The following is a 24,626-nucleotide window of genomic DNA, read 5'->3' as shown; positions in this document are numbered from 1 at the left end:
AGAGGAGAGGAGAGGAGAGGAGATGAAAGGAGAGGAGAGGAGATGAGAGGAGAGGAGAGGAGAGGAGATGAAAGGAGAGGGGAGGGGAGGAGAGGAGAGGAGATGAAAGGAGAGGAGATGAGAGGAGAGGAGAGGAGAGGAGAGGAGAGGAGAGGAGATGAAAGGAGAGGAGAGGAGAGGAGATGAGAGGAGATGAGAGGAGAGGAGAGGAGAGGAGAGGAGAGGAGATGAAAGGAGAGGAGATGAGAGGAGAGGAGAGGAGATGAGAGGAGAGGAGAGGAGAGGAGATGAAAAGAGAGGGGAGGGGAGGAGAGGAGAGGAGATGAAAGGAGAGGAGAGGAGAGGAGAGAAGAGGAGAGGAGATGAAAGGAGAGGAGAGGAGAGGAGAGGAGATGAAAGGAGAGGGGAGGGGAGGAGAGGAGAGGAGATGAAAGGAGAGGAGAGGAGAGGAGAGGAGAGGAGAGGAGAGGAGAGGAGAGGAGAGGAGATGAAAGGAGAGGAGAGGAGAGGAGATGAGAGGAGAGGAGAGGAGATGAAAGGAGAGGAGAGGAGAGGAGATGAAAGGAGAGGAGATGAAAGGAGAGGAGATAGAGGAGAGGAGAGGAGATGAAAGGAGAGGAGAGGAGAGGAGATGAAAGGAGAGGAGATAGAGGAGAGGAGAGGAGATGAAAGGAGAGGAGAGGAGAGGAGAGGAGATGAAAGGAGAGGAGAGGAGAGGAGAGGAGATGAAAGGAGAGGAGAGGAGAGGAGATGAAAGGAGAGGAGATAGAGGAGAGGAGAGGAGATGAAAGGAGAGGAGAGGAGATGAAAGGAGAGGAGAGGAGATGAAAGGAGAGGAGAGGAGAGGAGAGGAGAGAGAGAGAGAGAGGAGAGGAGAGGAGAGGAGAGGAGATGAAAGGAGAGGAGATAGAGAGAGGAGAGGAGATGAAAGGAGAGGAGAGGAGATGAAAGGAGAGGAGAGGAGATGAAAGGAGAGGAGAGGAGATGAAAGGAGAGGAGAGGAGAGGAGAGGAGAGCCATGTTATGTTGAGTTTTGTTAATAGAGTTTATTTGGGGGGGGGGGGGACGTTTGGTTAAGTTACATTAAATTAAGTTCACTGTAAATAAATTGCTCACCTTGGAAACCTGAAACGTCTGCACAGTCTGCTTCCCTACCACCTTCCTCGACGTTCGAGTCTGACTACTTCACACTTTATTTCATTTTTATTTTACAAAAGCCTTTTCATGAACTCACCGCTCACTTGACGAGGTACACCGTGCTCGTACTGGACTGGATCTTTGCCTTAATTCTTCATAGCATCAATTTAATAACGTGCTGTAAAGGTTTTCATCCATATCGGCATTATAGCATCACACAGTTGCTGCTCTGTGCACATCTATGATTCACATTTCCTGTTTCACCAGATCCCAGAGGGACTCTGTTCGACTCACTGTCATGTTCAGGTTTGAGAAACCCTACACCTGTTTAACTGCTTATTAATGCAAGTATCTAATCAGCCAATCACATGGCAGCTATTCTATGCATTCAGGCGTGTAGACATGGTCGAGACGACCTGCTGATGTTCAAACTAACAATCAGAAAGGGGAAGAAAGGGGATTTGAGTGATTTTGAGTGGGATTTTCCTGCACAGCCACCTCTGGAGTTTACAGAGAGTGGTCTGTCGAAGAGAAACTATCCAGCGCACTGCAGTTCTCTGGGTGAAAATACTTTGTCAATGCCAGAGGTCACAGGAGAATAGGGAGACTGCTCCAAGCTGATAGGAAGGCAACAACTCAAATAAGCACTCGCTAAAACCAGCGTTGCAAAGAAGCATCTTTGAATGCACAACATGTCGAACCTTGAAGCAGATGGGCTACAGCAGCAGAAGACCACACCGGGTCCACGCCTGTCAGCTAAGAACAGGAAACTGAAGCTACAGTTCACACAGACTCTCCGAAACTGGACAACAGCAAATCGGAAAAACGTTGCCGGGGGAAGTCATCCTGCCCTGTATCAGCAGGTCCATGTAATGGTGTGGGGATGTTTTTATATCACACTTTGGCCCAGAGCATCATTTAAATGCCACAGCCTACCTGAGTGTTGTTGCTGACCGTGCCACAAAGCGCCATTAATCAGACTCTGTTATTTCCAGGTGAAAACACAATGATTAAAAACAGAAACATGATCATTATCAAAAATAATCTGTGGAGGATCAGAGGAATTCCTCTTCTTCCAAAAAACATCTCATGACCCCTCAGATCAGATTGTTTCCTCATCCTCTGTATTCATACCCAAACCCTGTACAGTCTTGGCCTCGTACAATCAATCTAATGCTGTCGTATCTTTGCCTCTTTGCCTTAGTGAGAGCGTGTGGTTGTCTCACTCTGCGTGTTAGTCCTGTCGCAGATCGGCAGCCTGTCCAGGATGTACTCCGCCTCTCGCTGGACAGCTGGGATAAGCTCCAGCCCCCCAGTGTGGCTTTGTAGCCACTGTGCCAAAGATGTGTTGACACTTGTTATTTCAAAATAGATTTACTGTGAAAGCGAGACGTTTCAAATACTGCAGAAAACCGGTTAAGAGATATGAAGGATGTGTTATAACTCATAAAGGTTAATGAACCTTTAAAACATTATTTTATTTATTTATTTTACTTCCTACATGACTTTGGTCCATTTTTTGTTTTCTTTGTTTGCTTGTTACAATTTCTATCCTTAAAAATTCATAAAATCTATGAACTGAACTGATGACAGAATAGATGATCCTCCCACTGTGGGAGAATCCAGCTGCCACTCTGAGTTATTGCAGCCGATGTGAGCCAAGCTCTCACTACAGTCCTTCAGGGAGGATCAGATCCCTCATATTCCCAAACAAGACTATATCTAGACTGGTTGGGCACACGCTTCTATACCTTGAAATATGTATGAGACAATAAAAACTGAGACTCTGAGATTTAACCAGTACACGGACTCTCCAGGACACCATGAAGGGCAGAGGGTGGCCAAAGGATCTCAACTGTTTTTCTCTGATATTCATCAAGTGTCTGAGTCCACACGTCTCAGTTGGAAAAAGTAGGAGTTCTGATTGTGTCACATCAAAGAGTGAGGGAACAGTGGAGGAGACTGACAGACAGATCTGTGCAGTGTCGGCAGTAATGTGGATCATCCACATGGAAAGGATCCAGTTGCGATGGTTCGGGTATCTGACTAGGTGAGGTGTCTTTGGGAGAGATTATGTCCTCTACAGGAGCTGGAGGAGGTGGCTGAGAGGCACAGGGAGGTCTGGCCATCTCTGCCCACACTGCAGCTCCCCTGCTCTGTGTCAAGCACCCAGAAGATGGATGGATGTGTTACACTGAAAATGTCAATGTGATTTTTAATGAGATTCTTTTCTATTAAAGCAAAACACAAACTTTTAAAATCTGAGTCTGTTCACTCATGGTATAAATCACCTCATGCTCCTCCCAAACAGCTCTGTGAACCCACATCAGCACTTCAAGAGAAATGTTCATTTAGAGCAGGATGTTTGGTGGCATGCCGGTCATGTCCAGATGTTCCCCAGAATTCATTAGGCAGTGATTTTTCTGCTGTCAGCAGGCATCTCTAGTGTGATCTCTTTGATAAATGGGATATTTTGACCATCAGAGCATATTTTCTTCTGTATTATTTTCAACATGTCTGCTTTACTTTGCTGTTAAAGAACAATAATGACAATCAGCCAGTCATGTGCTGCATTTTGGCTTGAACATGTGTCGACCTTTTTCAGTTTCATTTCAGCCTCAGTCTGTGTTAGAGATGATGGATGCCTCTCAAGCAGGCCCATCTTATATATATACATATATATATGGGACATATTACAGCTAGAAGCAGTTTTAAAACAAGTTGGTTGGGGCCCTGCCAACAAAGTCTCAGAGCAATATCTTCAGCCATATGGATGGGAGGGAATGCATTCTGCCCTGGCTGGCACTGAGCTCTACCATGATGTTTAATATTGTATGGCTCTAACCTGCTGGGAAATCATTCCTGGGACATCTACGGGGCTTAAAAGAAATCAGACTCCAAACAGCAACTGTTGCAAAATTCACAAAATGTGTATCTACATTAGTTTCCTTCACTTAAAGCCACTGTTAGGGTGGCCGTGACTTTTATTATTCTAAGGATATTTACCACAGTATGGTGGCAGCATAGAGATCTCTCCTTGTGGTGATGCGGAGTCTAGCTGACCAAATCAGTGCTTTTCATATTAATTTAATGTTTATTGTTTCTTTGTTTGTTTTGTCATTATTTTCTTTCCACATCTGGTCAAAGCCCACACACAGAATAAGTTTGAATGAAATTAACACTGGGACACTAACAGTGGAACACTGCCACCATGCGGGCAAATGTGGAAACTGCGCGAACAAACGTTCACCAAATGACATGTACGACTAGCAGTGGTATCTACCGTGTTAAATATAATGTGTTAGTTTGCATATGTGAGCAAGCCCGTGGTAGATATTTTAATTAAATAAGTGAAAAAGCGGAACATTTTAAACCCGAAAGGGCCAGGGAGTCACAGGAAGCGGACTGATTTCACGGTTACACGCGGATTTGTGCTTCCTGTTGGAGACTTGGACGCGGTGGTTAGGCACTTTGTGGTCATGTTTAAGAATGTTTTGAGCAGATTGCTGACTGAAACCTTCTTTGTTGAGCGTAATGTGAGAAATACGCCGTTATTACGGAGGGTAGCTGCCATCTCCGCGCCGGTGAGGAGCTTTACGGACGTGAAGGACGAAGCGCAGCCGCCTTTCGACGCCGCCCTGCTGGAGGTCCTCGTATGTCCGCTGTCCAAGAAACCGCTCAGGTAACACACACAGACCTGTGCTCAGGTTACTTACTAATATTTACACGCTCTGGTTTACTCTCACTGTATTCTGCTTTTTTCTGTCCCTGTTGTTCAGCCGTGTTTTTCTCTAACAGGACAAACGGCACCACCTCACACGCACTTTCAAATGTGTAACAGTTTGAGCCTTTTAATTTGTTCAGTTCTTGTCCAGTTTGACGCAACACTGCGATGTACTTGCTGATTGGCTGGCTTATTAGGGTCTGTCATTTGCCTTCGCAGATACTTTACATCTGTGAAAACAAATGGAAATTATGCCTGAATCTGATTTAGCTGAACATCTGTGTGGTTCTCAACACAGCCCCTCACTCACATAGACACACAACACCTACGCCAGGAAGCTCTTTGTGAACTACGGCTCAACATTTAACACCATCACCAAACAGACTGGAGTTCAGACTCTTCACACACTCAGACCCCATAGACTGATGATAACCTGCTCTTAAACACCACAAAGACCATTACAGACTTCAGGACCATATGTGTATATACTTCTCAAACTTTATACTTTATAATGCATGTCAGTAAATTGTATTATTTAAGTACTATCCTTATCCTCCACTGAATCTTTTTTTCTGAAAAGTTCTCTGAGATCAGATTTAGATATTTAGGTTTATCTTCTAAAACTTTTAAATGAATGATCATCGAGCTTCCTGTTGTTGATTTCCTGAGGCTGCACACGAGCACATCTGTGCTGGTGTTATTTACACACACCCAAATGCTTACATAAATATGATAACATAAAACAAGCATTGCATGTGTGTGTCATGGTTTTATTAAGTTCACATGAACTACGGCTGCTGCTGCTGCTGCATTCACAGTTTGTAGGAAATATCAGCACTTAAGTGCTATGAAAGACTTATACGTTATTCCTCCACAGATACGAGCCTAAGACCAACGAGCTGATCAACGAGGAGCTCGGCATTGCCTATCCTGTCATCGACGGCATTCCCAACATGATCCCTCAGGAGGCCAGACTCATTCGGAAAGATGCTTCAGACACACCTGCACAGTAACAGAAAAGCCTTCACTTTGAGTTGACCTGAGCAAAAACAAACTGGACGCTGGCTTTAAAAAACTGTTTGACTAAATAGAATTGAGGTGTTGGATTATTTCAGTTGTATTTTGCCATTCTAGCCAAAGCGCACGTAACACATCATCATCTGCAAACATGTTGTCCCTGTCTGTGATGGTGGGACTGGTCCCCATAGTGTCCCTCTTTGGTTTGTTCTACTCTGCGGCGGTGGATGAGAACTTCCCTCAGGGCTGCACCAGCAGCAGCAGTCTGTGCTTCTACAGCCTGCTGCTGCCCGTCACCATCCCCGTCTACGTCTTCTTCCACCTCTGGAGCTGGATGGGGATCAAGCTTTTCAGGCACAACTAGCCTCACACAGTTGTAAAACATCTGAAGTGGCTTTCATTTTTTTAAGCCCTTTGTCCTCCCGACATTTAGAGTATGAGACACAGTATGTTAGTCATTACAGCTGTTAAACAAACCCCTGGATGTCGTTTGCACATAAAGTAGTAGGCTGTATATTTTCTGAGCAAATAATAAAAATCTTTATGCAAATCCACTGTTTCCATACTTGAGTCCTGACTTCACAAAACAGGAACATCTACTCGTTTTAAATGAATGCATTTGAATATATAACAGACTACATTTGTGCAGAATCGACTGTGCTGTGATCTGCAGTGTCTCAGTTTTACTGCATTCGGAAAATTCACAAGCTGATATTTAAAAGTGGAACTCAGACAAACCTGCCTGACAGCTCAAACATGACAGAACACCCAAAACTTTTAAGTCGCGCTGCACAACACCGTCCTCAGATGTGTTTTTCTACCACAGTTCATGTTGAAGTCATGAAAGTGTGATTCCTCTTGTGATGAATGTTGGGAACGTTCAGCAGGAGCCTTCAGCGTGCATCATAGAGGGGAACGCGATCTGGCAGCATTGGAGCTGCTGACTTTCTGCTCAAAGACTCGGGTTGAGCTCGAGGTTCAAGAGCAATGCAAATTTGACACACGCTGCTCTTCACCTGAAGCCACGAAAACTGGTGTTGCAGAAATGATGCAGTGTCTGCTGGAAAAGTTTTTGGAATACACAAACTGTGACGTCTGAGGACTTTAATCTGAATCAAGAGTTACGATGGAGACAGGTCAGAGTGTAGAAAGCTGCAGATTCCTGCTTTTGAGTTTCAAACTTTGATTTTAAAGTTGTTTCTTTTCTTCTGTGTTCTCACAGTCATGCTGTTTCTTCTCGATTTTCTTTCCTCACAGCTGCTCATCCTTCTGTGAAACAGAAAGAGGCAGGTTGGTTATTTTATTGAATTAGCGTGTCTTAGTGCTCTTTTGGTATGAGCAGAGACGCCCAGCATTGAGCTGCTGACGGTCATTTTAAGTTGGAGAAAGTTGAAAAGAGTCACTGCTTGTTTGATTTGTCAGTTTTGCAGACAACATCACACAGAGCACTTGTATCATGAGTCATGAGCAAACTTCCACTGGCTCTACTTTACACAATATACGTATATCTAGAAAGACCTCAGGCTTTATGTGGCCGGGCTCTGTGTAGTTTGACATTTACTGAGCATGTATGTGCACATCGATCCATAAACTGGATTAATCATGCAAACTGCACGAACGTGAGATCCACGTGGCTGCATGAGGAGCTGTCAATGCTACGTTTGGTGCCTTTAAAGTTACCCTTGATGATAGATATTGCTTTTATGACTTATTCGTTTCCCAGGTGAAATATGGATATAGCATCCTGCAGTTGCACCAGCAGCACAGTGGTGCAAAGCTTGCAACGCCTGCCCTGATCTCATTCATTAATGAATCTGTGGAGGATGGTCATCGTTTCCTCCACAGTGCTTTTGGTTACCCTGCACAGTGTGGCAGGAAAACAAACCTTCCCATCGCCCAGTAGGAGGCTCCACAGACCAGCCAAAAGTTATTACTAGCTGTGTCACGGCTCCATCACTGTGCAGGCAGATGGAGCAATTCAATTCAATTCAATTCAATTCAATTTTATTTATATAGCGCCAAATCACAACAAATGTCGCCTCAAGGCGCTTCATAGATACAGAGAAAAGCCCAACAATCATATGACCCCCTATGAGCAAGCACTTTGGCGACAGTGGGAAGGAAAAACTCCCTTTTAACAGGAAGAAACCTCCGGCAGAACCAGGCTCAGGGAGGGGCGGCCATCTGCTGCGACCGGTTGGGGTGAGAGAAGGAAGACAGGATAAAGACATGCTGTGGAAGAGAGACAGAGATTAATAACAGATACGATTCAATACAGAGAGGTCTGTTAATACATAGTGAGTGAGGAAGGTGACTGGAAAGGAAAAACTCAATGCATCATGGGAATCCCCCGGCAGCCTACATCTATTGCAGCATAACTAAGGGAGGATTCAGGGTCACCTGGTCCAGCCCTAACTATATGCTTTAGCAAAAAGGAAAGTTTTAAGCCTAATCTTAAAAGTAGAGATAGTGTCTGTCTCCCGAATCCAAACTGGAAGCTGGTTCCACAGAAGAGGGGCCTGAAAACTGAAGGCTCTCCCTCCCATTCTACTTTTAAATACTCTAGGAGCAACAAGTAGGCCTGCAGAGCGAGAGCGAAGTGCTCTAATAGGGTGATATGGTACTACAAGGTCATTAAGATAAGATGGGGCCTGATTATTTAAGACCTTGTATGTGAGGAGCAGGATTTTGAATTCAATTCTGGATTTAACAGGAAGCCAATGAAGGGAAGCCAAAACAGGAGAAATATGCTCTCTCTTTCTAGTCCCTGTCAGTACTCTTGCTGCAGCATTTTGGATTAACTGAAGGCTTTTCAGTGAGTTTTTTGGACATCCTGATAATAATGAATTGCAGTAGTCCAGCCTGGAAGTAATAAATGCATGAACTAGTTTTTCAGCGTCACTCTGAGACAGGATATTTCTAATTTTAGAGATGTTGCGCAAATGGAAGAACGCAGTCTTACATATTTGTTTAATATGTGCGTTGAAGGACATATCCTGGTCAAAAATGACTCCAAGGTTCCTCACAGTGTTACTGGAGGCCAAGGTAATGCCATCCAGAGTAAGAATCTGGTTAGATACCAAATTTCTAAGCTTTTCAGCGCCAAGTACAATGACCTCAGTTTTATCTGAGTTGAGAAGCAGAAAGTTAGTGGCCATCCAAGTCTTTATGTCTTTAAGACATTCCTGCAGTTTAACTAATTGGTGTGTGTTATCTGGCTTCATGGACAGATAGAGCTGGGTGTCATCTGCATAGCAGTGAAAATGTATGCTATGTCTTCTAATGATGCTGCCTAGGGGAAGCATGTATAATGTAAACAGAATTGGTCCTAGCACTGAACCCTGTGGAACTCCATAATTAACCTCAGTGTGTGAAGAGGACTCTCCATTTACATGCACAAATTGGAGTCTATTAGATAGATATGATACAAACCACTGCAGTGCAATACCTGTAATACCTACAGCATGTTCTAATCGCTCTAATAGAATATTATGGTCAACAGTATCGAATGCTGCACTAAGGTCAAGAAGGACAAGCACAGAGATGAGTCCACTGTCAGAGGCCATAAGAAGATCATTTGTAACCTTCACTAAAGCTGTTTCTGTGCTGTGATGAGCTCTGAAACCTGACTGAAACTCTTCAAATAAACCATTCCTCTGCAGATGATCTGTTAGCTGTTTGACAACTACTCTTTCAAGGATTTTTGATATGAAAGGAAGGTTGGAGATTGGCCTATAATTAGCTAAGACTGCTGGGTCTAGAGATGGCTTTTTGAGTAAAGGTTTAACTGCAGCCACCTTGAAGGCCTGTGGTACATAGCCGATTATTAGAGATAGGTTGATCATGTATAAGATCGAAGAATTAATCAATGGCAGGACTTCTTTGAGCAGTTTTGTAGGAATGGGGTCTAAAAGACACGTTGATGGTTTGGAGGAAGTAATTATTGACGTTAACTCAGAAAGATCGATTGGAAAAAAAGAGTCTAACTTAACATCAATGGAACTAAGAGTAGCTGTAGATAATATTACATCTGTGGGATGATTATTGGTAATTTTTTCTCTAATGATAAAAATTTTATTTGTGAAGAAGTTCATGAAGTCATCACTAGTTAACGTTAAAGGGATGGTTGGCTCAAAAGAGCTCTGGCTTTTTGTCAGCCTGGCTACAGTGCTGAAGAGAAACCTGGGGTTGTTCTTATTTTCTTCAATCAGTGACGAATAGTAAGCTGTTCTGGCTTTGCGGAGGGCTTTCTTATAAAGCAACAAACTATTTCTCCAGGCTAAAAGATGATCCTCTAAATTTGTGACACGCCATTTCCTCTCCAGATTACGAGTCGTCTGCTTGAGGGTACGTGTTTGAGAATTATACCACGGGGTCATGTACTTCTGATTAGAGACCTTAGTTTTCACTGGAGCTACAGTATCCAGAGTCGTACGTAGTGAGGAGGTGAAATTATTAACAAGATAATCGACCTCTGTTGGGGTAGCGTTCAGATAGCTGCTCTGCTCTGTGTTGGTACAGGGCATTGACGATGATAACAGTGGCTGGATTATATTCTTAAACTTAGTTACAGCGCTTTCAGAAAGACATCTACTTTGATAAAGTCCACTCTCCACTGCTGCGTAATCAATTATTGTAAATGTAAATGTTATCAAGAAATGATCAGACAGGAGAGGGTTTTCAGGAAACACTGTTAAATGTTCAGTTTCTATGCCATATGTTAAAACCAGATCTAGAGTGTGATTAAAGTGGTGGGTGGGTTCTTTTACATTTTGAGAGAAACCAATTGAGTCTAACAACAGATTAAATGCCATGTTGAGGCTGTCATTTTTAGCATCTACATGGATGTTAAAATCACCCACAATAATTATTTTATCTGAGCTCAGAACTAAATCAGATATAAAGTCTGAGAAATCAGACAGAAACTCTGTGTAAGGCCCAGGTGGACGATAGATGATAACAAGTAAGACTGGTTTCTGAGTTACACAGCTGGGGTGGATAATGTTAAGCATCAGGCTTTCAAATGAGTTAAAAGTCTGTCTTGGTCTTTCATTAATTAATAGACTGGTGTGAAAAATTGCTGCCACACCGCCCCCTCGACCTGTGCTTCGAGATTTCTGGTAGTTAGAATGACTCGGGGGTGTTGATTCATTTAAACTAACATAATCATCCTGCTGCAACCAGGTTTCTGTAAGGCAGAGTAAATCAATTTGTCGATCATTTATTAAGTCATGTACTAACAGAGACTTGGAGGAGAGAGACCTAATATTTAATAATCCACATTTCACTGTTTTACTCTTTGGTTCAGATGTGGATACTGTATTGTTCTTTCTTTGTAAATGTTTAAGTTGTTTGTTGCTGGTTTTTAGTTTGTTTTTTGTCTTTTTGGAAGCAGACACAGTCTCTATGGAGATGGGTTTTTGGGGGGGTAGCAGGAGGAGAGAAGCTGCAGAGAGGCGTGTAAGACTGCAACTCTGCTTCCTGGTCCCAACTCTGGATAGAGCAGCATGTAAGAGATCAGCTTCAGTGATGGAGGACATTCGGTGTGCATAAGGAGATTAAAGGCAGTCTTTAAGTCCCAGCTAGCTCAAACATGAGATAAAATACCTGCACAGGTAAACTCATTTGTTTTCTTTCTGACCAAATCAGTTAAGCCAGGACTAAAGTTAAGCTTCATAACTGCATGCATGTAAGTTTAATATTTTACTGGAGTGCTAGTCAATCATTTATTTTTTTTATTACCTAAATATAGATTTATATAGCGCTTTTCAAGACCCTCAAAGCACTTTACAATTCCACTATTCATTCACTCTCACATTCACACACTGGTGGAGGCAGCTACAGTTGTAGCCACAGCTGCCCTGGGGCAGACTGACAGAAGCGAGGCTGCCATATTGCACCATCAGCCCCTCTGACCATCACCAGTATGCGGTAGGTGAAGTGTCTTGCCCAAGGACACAACAACCGAGACTGTCCGAGCCGGAACTCGAACCGGCAACGTTCCGATTACAAGACGAACACCCAACTCTTGAGCCACGATCGCCCTTGAAATGTGTTGTTTTTGTAATAATTTGTTTTGCATCAAATATTTTTAAAAATATTTTAATCCAGAGACAAAACTCAGCTTCTGGAAAATGAAAAAATGATCATATTATGAGTCCTAATATTTGTTCAACTGTGTTGTAAACACAAGTTCTCTAAATATTTATAAGAATTGATAAGAAACGAAGATGACTAAAACGATTAAAACCTCATTTTAACATGTTTTTGTTCAATAAGCCTCATCAGTTATGGATAAACAACATGAACCGTGTGTTTCTGTCATGTAGTGACTGATGCTGATCAACTCTATTTGGCTTTGCAGTTGTGCAAAAGTCTTGAGTCACCCCTCGTTTCTTTATATGTTGCTTCGTAGGAATCAGACAGACTTTCTTGTTGAGCAGCAGTTCTCTTTCTGAATCTCTTTTAAAGTTTTTCTTTGTTAAATCATTTACACTGATCTATGAATCAATTTTGCATAAAAATACTCCCAACCCGAGGGATGAAACAGGGTTGTGTAGATACAACTTAGCAAAGAACCAATTTGAAACAAATGTTTACACTTTGTTACTAACTGCTTGTAGCAAAAATATCATTTGTTCCAGTTTCTTTGGTTGAATTTCTGCAGAATGCCAAAGATAGCACACTTTGAACTGAGGACTGGTGGGTCTAAAAATACTGTCTGCAGATAAACAGTATCTGAAAGTCATGAGGAAAACGTCCAGCAGAGACCTGACAGGACCTGAGGGATCTTCAGCTGATCCATCTACTGTTCACTGAAGCCTCATCACAAACGTTCTCAGTGGAAGAGTGGCTGTCGAGACGCCATTCTTAAAGAAACGGGAAGAAAAGGCTGTGAAAGTTACGCAGGAACTGAACTGTCTGATAGAGCAATGAATCCAAATGTGAAATTTTTGATTCAAATCATCAGAGGAGGATTATTTTGTTTCCATTTATATTTTATTCTGCGATTTTTCTTTAACATTGAATATTTATCCTTTACCTGTTATGTCAGTACAGTTTATTATATTAACTGTTAACAATGGCACAAAACAAAATGCTGTCTGAAAATAATGCACAATATTTATACTTCGTCTATCTACATAGATAGATAGATAGATAGATGGAGGTGATTATCAGTATACAAGGCTTATAAACACAAACAAACACATTCACTTCCTCTACTTGTAGCTCAGAGCAAGCATAACCTAACAAAGAAGCTAGCTGCAGATTATATCAAAGAGGTGTGTAAGTGAACTACAATTTATACAAATATACAAGTACAGGTTAATACAAGCTGTCAGTATAAAATATAAATATCACATTTGTTCATTTCTTAAGAGTCTACATAAAAAATTACACCATTAGATATGCTGTTGCATGCTTTTTGTTGCCATGGCAGGTTCTGAAAAAAAGATTTCAGGGTACTGTTGTGGTGGGACAGCTGTGAGACTGGTACAGCGCCCCTGCATTACTGGTCCAGGTCATTGCTGTCACGGCTGGGGGGGCGATAGTGGCTCTGGCAAAACTCCCTGATCCGAGCACAAGCCTCCAGCATCATCTCCTCCGGGACTGTCACCACAATGCGGAAGAAGTTGGGATACTCAAACGCCTGTGAAGCGTCAGGAAGGACGGAGTTTAGTAATATGTCGGCGTGAGGACCGACGAATCAGCAGTGAGAGGAAAGGTGATGGCGTCTTACCGAAGCAGGCAGACAGAAGACAGACTGCTCAGTCACCAGCCGTTCGGTGAAGTCCACATCGTTCTTAAAATCTGGGAAGTGATCCATGTCGATCCCAACCTGGAAAATGTAAACACCATGGTTGGTCTAACCTCTGAACTCTGAATGCTGACATCATCCAGACTCCTTTACAGTGTGCACACTTTGAAGTTTCCCACCAGTCAATGAAATCGTTCATTTTTAAAGGTATTCAGACCCTTTTTGTAGTTCCGAAGTGTTCCCAGCTGTATTAAATTTGCCTGAATCATCCTTAATCATCTGACTGGAGAGACTTGAGAATTTCTCACATGGGATATCAAATCCCAGGATTTTTATTTCACGTCACCAAAACTCTCAGTAGATCTCTTTGATAAAACTATGGTGAAGCAGACATCTGCCAACAGTGTCCCCGGGTGCTTAGCGGCCAAACTTTGGGAGAAATTTAAAACCGTGAGGATTCTTCCTACATCCGTCAGTCTGGCCAGGCAGGTAGGTCCTTGATCACAAAGGTGACCAGGAGCCCAAACAGTCGCTCTGATAGAGCTTCAGAAGTCCTGGAGAACCTGCTGGTAGCACCACCATCTCACCAGCACCCCATCAATCAGACTTTTATGTTATGGGCAAAGAGAAATATAAACTATGACAACCTGTCCAAAAGGCCAAAATGTAACTATTTGTTGCCATAGTAGCACTTTGTCCATGTATCTACATCTCACATCTGCACATGGACACGCCTAAACTCATTATAAACCCCATAACACTCATTACCTGCTGACACTAGCCCCACAGAGAAGCACGGCGGTGGCATCATCGTGCTGTGGGGTGCAGCAGGTACAGGGAGATGAATGATGAACGCAAATAAATATAAATATTGTAGAGATTAAAGCTGTAACTGCTGCTTAAAGACCTCATTCAAAGTATAAATTAAAGGTCTAAAAGCTTCTGTAAAGTTTCTGTTTTAATATGCCAACTTAAAAACATTGAAAAGTGTGCTTACATTATGGAACAGAAATCAGACTGATGGAGAGGGGAACTATTAATCATGTAGACTTTCTGTGTTCTTTCAGGACACTGTGTGGCGTCACTTTAGAAACTTGCAAACCAAAGAGTTTTGGCTTCCTGTTAAATCCAGAACTCAAAATCCTGCTCCTCACATACAAGGTCTTAAATAATCAGGCCCCATCTTATCTTAATGACCTTGTAGTACCATATCACCCTATTAGAGCACTTCGCTCTCGCTCTGCAGGCCTACTTGTTGTTCCTAGAGTATTTAAAAGTAGAATGGGAGGCAGAGCCTTCAGTTTTCAGGCCCCTCTTCTGTGGAACCAGCTTCCAGTTTGGATTCAGGAGACAGACACTATCTCTACTTTTAAGATTAGGCTTCAAACTTTCCTTTTTGCTAAAGCATATAGTTAGGGCTGGACCAGGTGACCCTGAATCCTCCCTTAGTTATGCTGCAATAGACGTAGGCTGCCAGGGGATTCCCATGATGCATTGAGTTTTTCCTTTCCAGTCACCTTTCTCACTCTCTATGTGTTAACAGACCTCTCTGCATTGAATCATATCTGTTATTAATCTCTGTCTCTCTTCCACAGCATGTCTTTATCCTGTCTTCCTTCTCTCACCCCAACCAATCACAGCAGATGGCCCCGCCCCTCCCTGAGCCTGGTTCTGCTGGAGGTTTCTTCCTGTTAAAAGGGAGTTTTTCCTTCCCACTGTCGCCAAAGTGCTGCTCATAGGGGGTCATATGATTGTTGGGTTTTTCTCTGTATCTATGAAGCGCCTTGAGGCGACTTTTGTTGTGATTTGGCGCTATATAAATAAAATTGAATTGAATTAAGTGTGAGTCATTTGCAAAATCCTGACACTGTGGAAATTTCCCATAAAATGTGATAACCTGGGCACAGAGCACAGTTCACTGCAAAAATGATGATGATAAGTGAACTAAATGTGATTGAGAAAATGATCATGGCTCAGAAATTTGAATGCAAACCACACGCTCAACACTCACCATGATGTACATGGCTCCTGAAGGCATCACAGGGGTCAGGCCGGGGACAGAGGACAGCTTGCTGAAGCAAATCTCTGAGTTAGACTGAGGAAGCAAAAAAAGATCAACCATTCACACAGTGTCATGTGATGCATATTAATGTGCATTACTATGTGATTTTGAGACAGAATTAAGACATAACAACAAGAATTTGGACTGAAGGAACAAAAAAGGAACCAGGGTCAGCTACTGCTACTCAAATTCCAGTAAATTATAAAGGTGGAATATATTAAAACAACTTCTCTCCATTACCTTAAGGAAGCTGATGGTGCTGTTGTAGAAGCTTTGAGGAGTGTTGTTGAAGATTCGCTCCAGCGCCCCCTGAACGATGCTGCAGGCTCCCAGAATACGCTGGCTGAGTTTTACCAGACCCTGTCGAATCTGAACGAAGAAACGTGGCAGTCGGGTAAATGTAACGTGCAAATTATTGTATATCATTGTGTGTTTGGGTTTGAGTATTGAAACAATCACGCAACGCTTCCCCCATCAGGTCAAATCGTGAGTTAACTGTAATAAATAAATAAATAAAAAGTACCTCAGTTCCAAATATATCATTCCTGTCATGGATGAGGATCCATCCCATCCTCCAGCCAGGCACCAGCCAGCGTTTAGCCAAACCGCCACAGGACAGGATGGGAACATCACTGCTGAGGGATGCCATTGAAGGAGAACTGCATCCTGGGAAAACCTGAGGGCAAAAACAAGAATAAAAACTTTATATTACATATGCAGATATTTGACTTCCTTTGACTTTCATACGTTTACAGATGTTTCATTGAGGCATGCTGTTGTTGTTTGGATCAGTTTGGGTTTCCCACAGACTGACACCACAGTGAAAAACGAGAGGGCTTGGAGATAAGTGGAAAAAAATCATAGGAATTCTTGGTAATTTTGAAATTATGTTATTAACACGAAGGCTCGGTTATTAAAGAGAGACCAAACTTTCTCAGGCAGATCAGAGGAAGGACGGGAAGACCCAGGGCTGGAGGTGGGTTGCAAAGCAAGTTGCAGATGCACAGCAACTATTGCTGACTGAAGCAGCTCAAAGAGAGCCCTTCATATAGCCCTTCAAGAGAGCAGATTTCTCCTGTTTTGGCCTTCTGTTAAATCCAGAATTCAAAATCCTGCTCCTCACATACAAGGTCTTAAATAATCAGGCCCCATCTTATCTTAATGACCTTGTAGTACCATATCACCCTATTAGAGCACTTCGCTCTCGCTCTGCAGGCCTACTTGTTGTTCCTAGAGTATTTAAAAGTAGAATGGGAGGGAGAGCCTTCAGTTTTCAGGCCCCTCTTCTGTGGAACCAGCTTCCAGTTTGGATTCGGGAGACAGACACTATCTCTACTTTTAAGATTAGGCTTCAAACTTTCCTTTTTGCTAAAGCATATAGTTAGGGCTGGACCAGGTGACCCTGAATCCTCCCTTAGTTATGCTGCAATAGACGTAGGCTGCCGGGGATTCCCATGATGCATTGAGTTTTTCCTTTCCAGTCACCTTTCTCACTCACTATGTGTTAACAGACTTCTCTGCATTGAATCATATCTGTTATTAATCTCTGTCTCTCTTCCACAGCATGTCTTTATCCTGTCTTCCTTCTCTCACCCCAACCAATCACAGCAGATGGCCCCGCCCCTCCCTGAGCCTGGTTCTGCTGGAGGTTTCTTCCTGTTAAAAGGGAGTTTTTCCTTCCCACTGTCGCCAAAGTGCTGCTCATAGGGGGTCATATGATTGTTGGGTTTTTCTCTGTATCTATGAAGCGCCTTGAGGCAACTTTTGTTGTGATTTGGCGCTATATAAATAAAATTGAATTGAATTGAATTGAATTGAATATTCTTCCTGAAAGTCTCACAAAAATACCAGAGAGAAACAAAAGGAAGAGAGTTAAAGAGGCCGATGCTGAGGTAACCACTAAGAGAAACGTTTCACCCACAGAAAGCTGGTTCTTATTAAAGCTGCGTGACGTGGAGAAAAGACACTACCCCGTATCCTATTGGCCAGACTGAAGTGAATGACATAACAGCTGCACTAACGTGATTGCATAACTCGTTTTCTGGCACAAATGTCTTAAATGCCTCTCAGATCAAGAGGAGGACAAATGCAAAGCATTGCTCAACATAGATGCAATACAAAGCTTGATGGAGACAATGGAGTAAATGCACGTGCAACTGTGTGCATGGTTTATAACTGTGACTCATAGGCAGGTCAAACATCTCCACAGAGAGCATGTTGACTGTGCAGACGTGCCCCATAAAACCACAATTTATCACCGAAGGGTTTACAGAGGTGAGGGGCAGGGGCACTGACCCACTGCCTGAAACGTCCTCGGTGTTGCAGCTCACAGTTGCCGTTATCCCCCGCTCACTGAAAGACAGGCCTCACCACTGAGGCCACGTTTCCACCCACCACACGGCCCCCATTCCTCCCCAGGTTCTTCTGTAACAAAACCAGACAGCTGCAGTAATTGCAAACACATGCAGCCAAAAAAGTGCAAAGTCATTCTGGTCTGCACATGCTCATTATGGAACGGTCCAATGGTGGCGAGGTGGTTTGTGGAAGAACCCAGTAACTCCGACTTTAAACTACTGCACTCACAACAGCTCCCACAAACACACAAAAACTGCTTTCAAAAGTTTTTTTTGTTCAGCTTTAATATCATCAAGCAGGCGAGTCAGCAAGTTCACTGCGACACAAGGCTTCCCAGTGTTTTTCCACAAAAGCACACATCTTCATCTCAACTCCAGAGCTGAGATGAAAACGTGTGAAGACGGCAAAGGAAATATCACAGACGATGCCGTGTGCAGCATGCATATACTAAATGCCTCTTAAATGACTGATCGATCGATTGTTTTCGTTTGCACTCATTAGACAGACCAACTCATTGTAAAGTGCAAAAGTCAAAACAGCTCAGATGTAACAAAGTCTTTTGGGAATAAATCCGAACAAGACCCAAACTGAGACAAAGTTCAGATGATCGGAAACTCCTCAAAACAACCCCCACGAACTAAAAGATGCTAAAGCATCATAGTTACTGTCTACTGTCAACACTCCTCCCTCTTCTTTTTTAAGCTGTTTGGTGACATTTAGCAGAGACATGCCTGGAGAATAAAGGTGAGGCAACAAAGAAAGAAAAAAACGAGTGTAAATTCAAATATTTCGGGAACCTTTTATGACAGAGGTAGAACACTCTACATGTACATCTAATTTTTAAAATATAGTTATTATAAATGCATATGATGTGCTTATAGCCTATAAAAAGGAAATAAAGGTGTTCTGACAGATCAATTTGAATTCTCAGTGGAAAATTACTGCACTGTTGCCTCATCTCCATTTGTTGCGAGCTGACAAACAATCTGATGGCTGCCAGAGAGTGTGTCTGCTTATCTGTGGACATATTTGCATGACCTTCAACTAAACTTTGACCAGTGCAGATTTTCCCAGACTGACATAGATGCAGAATCTTTGTACCACGTATGCTGATGTTATAAGATATGCATGTTAAAATGTGTTGCATCACTGACGGTTTCAAGAAGAGTTGCAGAATAAGAACTTTTCACATTTTATGAGCGGAGATCTAATTTTATTATTTTCAAGTGCGAGAAAATATTTTAGCAAATGTGAGGACAATAAGCTTGTCCTCATAAACATTACTCTACATTATTATTCTTATTATGAGCAAATGCAATACTGCTGATAATGAGCAGAGAAGGATTTGTAACTGGAAGGTTTATATAACATATTTAGTTCTGAATATAACAATATTTAAGACCCTATTATCCTTCGATGTAGAGTAGACATTGATTTGTTTTAATATGTTGGAAAAGTTTTGCTTTTGAAAAAATATCTGAAAGAATCTTCAGAAACGGGAATATTTCACAGTTTCTGATAATGCAAAGCTGATGAGAAATAAAAATGTAAATTCTGTTTAAAATTAAATAAAATTAATAAATTAAAAATAAATAAATAAATAAAAATAAAACAAAATAAAGCAAAATAAAATAAAATAAAACAATAATAATAATAATAATAATAATAATAAAATAAAAAATAAAATAAAATAAAATAAAATAAAACAAAATAAAACAAAACAAAACAAAACAAAACAAAACAAAATAAAACAATAATAATAATAATAATAATAATAAAACAAAATAAAACAAAATAAAACAAAATAAAATAAAACAACAACTATAATAATAATAATAATAATAATAAAATAAAAAATAAAACAAAACAAGACAAAACAAAACAAAACAAAATAAAACAAAACAAAATAAAATAAAATAAAATAAAATAAAATAAAACAATAATAATAATAATAATAAAATAAAATAAAATAAAATAAAACAAAACAAAACAAAACAAAATAAAATAAAATAAAATAAAAGAATAATAATAAAATAAATTAATACAATTTAATTCTGTTTATTAGACAAAAATCTGTTCTAGCTTTATTCCATTTAATCAAACCTGAAATCTTTAAAGAAAACCTGTAAGTCATCGGTCACTGGGCCTAGAAAAACAGACCACAGTTTTGCTGCAGGAAGTCTGTTCCTGTTCAAAGGCAGGTCTTTCTCCCCACCATCACCAAGAGATGTTCAGAGAGGATCCTCTGATTGCTCGGGTCTTTACCTCACTATTTAAGCTGCCCTGAGAAAACTGCTGTAAATTGGTGCGATCCAAATGAAGCTGAATGAAATGTAATATTCCACACAGGTGAACAAACCATACACGTATTAGATAATGTCAACATAACTCCTTTTGGAGCAGTGCTGGTTATACAATGCTAGTACTATTTTGTGAGTGTACACTCGATACTTGTTCAAATGTTCAAATCATATGTTTTTGCTCCTTTTTTGCTTTAAATGTCCAAAAACATTTGTGTGACGCTTTGTGGCTTTGACAGTTTTGACGACAAAATGATAAAATAGAAACATGTGAAGAGTATGAGCAAGAATGATTTACCTTTTATATTTAGTACTGGACTGTATGTTTTAACATGGCTGCGGTCTCACTTTAAATCTTTATCTATCCACTGCTTGTCCTTGCTGACCTCCCTGCCACCGGCCTGCACAGAGGCACTAATCCCCCCCATGTGCTGATGTGAGGTTGTGCACGTACATCAGTGCATGCAGAGCCAGGGCAAATGCCACCAATTGGAACAGAACATCTACTGTCATTGTGGTTTAAAACAAAAAGAAAGTGCCTCGCTGGTGTTGCACGAGCCAAGCCCACCTGTGCTGAGATGCAGCTTGTGTCGACAGCTGCTACACTCACCATATCACTGTAGATCTCATCGGCCAGGATGGGGACACAGTGTCTGGAGGCCACTGGACAAAGGAAGAATGTTTGAGAGATGTTGTGTTTGTTTGTTTACAAAACTGGAATTCTTCTGCACTCTGAGGGCAGCCAACCTTTGAGGATCTCCTGCAGGTGCTTCTTGTTGAAAACAGAGCCACACGGGTTGGATGGGTTGGTGATGATTAGACAGGAAGTCCTCTCATCAATCAGGCTCTCCATGTGCTGCAGGTCAACCTCCCACGACTTCTCCGGCTGTGAAAATAATCATAATACATATTTATGCACCATTACTTGTATATTATTTTCATGCCACTTTTACTTTAGTAACTTTACAAATTACATGCTCATAAAATCGGATTCTTTGATATAAATGAATCCAGTTAACAGAAAACAGAAATGCTGTGTGTTCCACAGCCTTCGCCGTCACCAGCCTCATTCACATGTTTCCTGCTCTGTTGTTCCTTTGTGATGTGGTCATTAAAATATGTGAAATCTGGGAGAAATTAACAGACAAGCTGACTGACTTCATTTTAACAGAGTTAAGAGTTTGGTGTGTGTGGCAGATTTTAGTTTACCCATGATTGATGTACTTGAAAAGACTAAAATGTAATAATCGTAACCGTTCCAGCCCAAAAAGTGTTTCGTGTTTAGTCCAGCATTAAAAACAGATAAACTGTCCCCACACTTACAAGCAGGTTGTAGAGTTTGACCTCGATGCCCATGGAAACAGCCAGAGTTTTATATAAGGAGAAGCCTGGGCACGGTACCAGGATATTGTCTCCTGGGTTGCACAACACACTGATAGCCAGGTCGATGGCCTGACTGCAGCCGCTGGTCAGAATGACATCCTGGAAGAGAGACGGGGTCTTCTTTAGTTCAGAGAATCTGTTAATTTCACACAGGAACTCAAAACAATCCACTGTAACGAGCAGATTGACGCCGAAGCCATTTGCTGCTGAGTTTTTAGTAAAGGTGTAGTTCACATTTCAGATTTAGGGGCAGATGTGTGTGAGGAGTGAGCACCTCTGCCTGCAGTGGAGCCTCAGGGCAGCTGTAGACGTTTGCCACCGCCTGCCGACTCTGCAGGTAACCTGTCAGTGGACGCAGAGATTCATGATTGTATGTGTTCAACAGTTTCTTCTGCGCTTTGCTGGCTCTTAGAACAACATATTTATCTTTGCATCTATCTTTTCACATCATTTCACTTTAGGGATGGCTCACCGACAGAGGGAGCATAGCCGTTGTATTTTTGGGAGTCTATGGCATCCTTCATGGCCTGAAGCACTGCGCCATCTGTGGGCAGGTTTCCAAACACGGTGGGATCCCCTGAGGAGCAAAGGTGAGGGTAATCAGCAGTTAGAAAAAAACAAGATTAATCATGAGGCAAACCCCCCAAATCTAAAGTGAATTTTACGAGGAATCTCCTCACCGATCGAAAGTGCGATCATGGGTTTGTCCGGGTTCGGGGTGAGCTTCATCCCATCCACGATGGCCCTGATGGGGTTGAGCGTGTTGTTCGCCATCTCCGACGGCTTCACCTCCCACCTCTGCCTCCGGCTCTTAGATTTGATCGGGTATAAGGCGCCTTTGATGTTGACATGGTGGACGCCATTCCCGTTCACCCCGTTTCTGTTCACTCCATTTTCATTTAGGGTTTTTCCATTTACCGTAGTTTTGCCACAAACTCCCTTCCCGTTCATCTGAACCTTGTAAGACTTGGTCTCCATCCTGGAACTAAAGAGTCCAGCACAGGATTAACAAATGACTCGTTTAATCAGACTTGTAATGTGCCATACTTTGTATCTATACTCTCCTAGATTACAGAGGTATATACAATATTTATATATTAAATATATAAAATATGTATTGATATTTATCATATTTATATCTATTTAATTTTTCCGTATATATATGTAACTGTATTACAGACATATTTATTAATATATTTATTTAATGTAAACGTATTTTTTTTATTTAATTTATTTTTTTCCAGTTTCTGTAAATATGTAAATTGATACAAATGCATATAAATACCAATGCAGAAAAATCCTAATTCTATAAATTCATTAGTTCCTTTGTTTATTTTATTATGACTGATTTTATCATCAGTGATTCCTCTGCATTATAAGATGTTTATTTATTTCTATTTATTTATTTGTTTAGTTATTTACTAAAGAGAGCGGTCACCAACAACTAATAATATATAAATACGTACATGCATACATTTACCAATTAATACATAAAGTATGTCAAATTAAAAGTTTATTTTAAAAACAATTAAATCAACACAAAAATTAACTCAAATGAATATGAACATTTTACATTAATTAGATTAATTAGAATCTTTATTTGTATTTTTTATGCATTTAATTGCTCTACTTAATTTAACTTTTGTGTTTTTAGTGTGAACAGTGGCATAAGTTGAGTCCAATGAAATACGATAAATGAATTAATCCTTTGGGTTCGCCTTTTGATGTTGATGCATTTAATTCCTTTCTATAACTATTTAAATACACTTAGTTTATTTAATTGTTCAACTCTGTTTTCATTTCTTTAATTTGGCTCCGTCATCTCTGGTATATGAACAAATGGCTACAGACAAAAAAAAAAAAGCGGGGGGGTTCTTGGTGTATATTGGGCCTGATTACTCCTGCTTACTTCCAGCTGTGTGAACTTTGTGTTTGGAAAATACTAAAATAAAATACTAAAAATCTTCCAACAACCTTCGTATTATCTATGGGGTATTATCTTTTTTTTAAACTAATATATATACACACACTATATATATATATATATATATATATATATATATATATATATATATATATATATATATATATATATATATATGTGTGTGTGTGTACTATACTATATATATACTGTAACAGTTTGCAGAGTTGTTAATGGTCTCGCCTACATTGTGAACAAACATCTATGAGGTACAAAAAAAAAGACTTGAAAAATTGAGGTTTTGTGCGTAAAAAAAGAAAAAACAAGAAACAATTTATATATTTTCCTCATCAACGTGAATTATTGATCTGCTCAGATTTTGATGTCTTTTGCTGGATTACACTTTCAAAGCTTTTCTGTTCAAGATTGTAATAAATGAAAGTGACCGCATTCACAGGTTAATATTTCATTGATAATTCATTCATAGATTCATCGGTCTACAAAGAAGCTGCGTTTTAGTATTAAGTGGTTTAAAGCATAAAGTTATCCAGTTGTAATAAGAGTGCTGTAATGTGTAATATAAATCTTAAAATAAGATAAAACTTGTAATTTATCAGGATGCCACGTGATTTTAAATCTGCCAATTAATGAAATTACATAATTAAAAATAATAATAATAATAATGTTGTTTACTTACCTCATGATTTAGTCAAAGTCTCCAAAAAGCAGCAGCGCAGTTTAATCGCTCTCAGTTAAATTAAAGAACAGAAGCCAGGATGTACAAACCCGGCTTTATAGGAGATCCCTGAAAATGGGTGTTGAGCCCTGCCCAAAATTCTATTGGTGGAGGTTGAGGGTTGTACCATCACACCCCTCCTGCATCACTAACCAGAACCATACCACCACAAAACCTTACCAGCATCAATCAGCATGTGGAGGAGCAGTGAAAGAGAGGAGTTGGCCTCACG

The 24,626-nt window shown here is 40.9% G+C and overlaps 3 protein-coding genes across 3 annotated transcripts; 2 read left to right on the top strand and 1 right to left on the bottom strand.

Moving 5' to 3' along the window:
• The first annotated feature begins 4,565 nt into the window (after positions 1-4,565).
• pyurf (PIGY upstream open reading frame) lies at positions 4,566-5,877 on the top strand. The gene is made up of 2 exons (XM_087844569.1): positions 4,566-4,819; positions 5,739-5,877. Exons 1-2 carry the CDS (start codon positions 4,617-4,619, stop codon positions 5,872-5,874), a joined length of 339 nt encoding a protein of 112 aa, XP_087700695.1. The 5' UTR covers positions 4,566-4,616; the 3' UTR covers positions 5,875-5,877.
• A 145-nt stretch (positions 5,878-6,022) lies between these two features.
• LOC102797781 (phosphatidylinositol N-acetylglucosaminyltransferase subunit Y-like) lies at positions 6,023-6,432 on the top strand. The gene has a single exon (XM_006803936.3). The coding sequence runs from the start codon at positions 6,030-6,032 to the stop codon at positions 6,240-6,242; it is 213 nt and encodes a 70-aa protein (XP_006803999.1). The 5' UTR covers positions 6,023-6,029; the 3' UTR covers positions 6,243-6,432.
• A 6,423-nt stretch (positions 6,433-12,855) lies between these two features.
• tat (tyrosine aminotransferase) lies at positions 12,856-24,474 on the bottom strand. The gene is made up of 12 exons (XM_087844201.1): positions 24,356-24,474; positions 22,418-22,722; positions 22,210-22,314; positions 22,012-22,079; positions 21,678-21,836; positions 21,102-21,240; positions 20,965-21,017; positions 16,223-16,375; positions 15,940-16,068; positions 15,649-15,732; positions 13,620-13,718; positions 12,856-13,529 (listed from the first exon to the last, which is right to left on the bottom strand). Exons 1-12 carry the CDS (start codon positions 24,358-24,360, stop codon positions 13,389-13,391), a joined length of 1,440 nt encoding a protein of 479 aa, XP_087700327.1. The 5' UTR covers positions 24,361-24,474; the 3' UTR covers positions 12,856-13,388.
• Positions 24,475-24,626: the final 152 nt, after the last annotated feature.

The sequence above is a fragment of the Neolamprologus brichardi genome, chromosome 7 (genome assembly GCF_056152115.1).
Source record: "Neolamprologus brichardi isolate AB-2024 chromosome 7, ASM5615211v1, whole genome shotgun sequence".
NCBI lineage: Eukaryota > Metazoa > Chordata > Actinopteri > Cichliformes > Cichlidae > Neolamprologus > Neolamprologus brichardi.
Note: the sequence above shows the minus strand (reverse complement) of the source record. Positions and strands in the feature narration are given on the sequence as shown.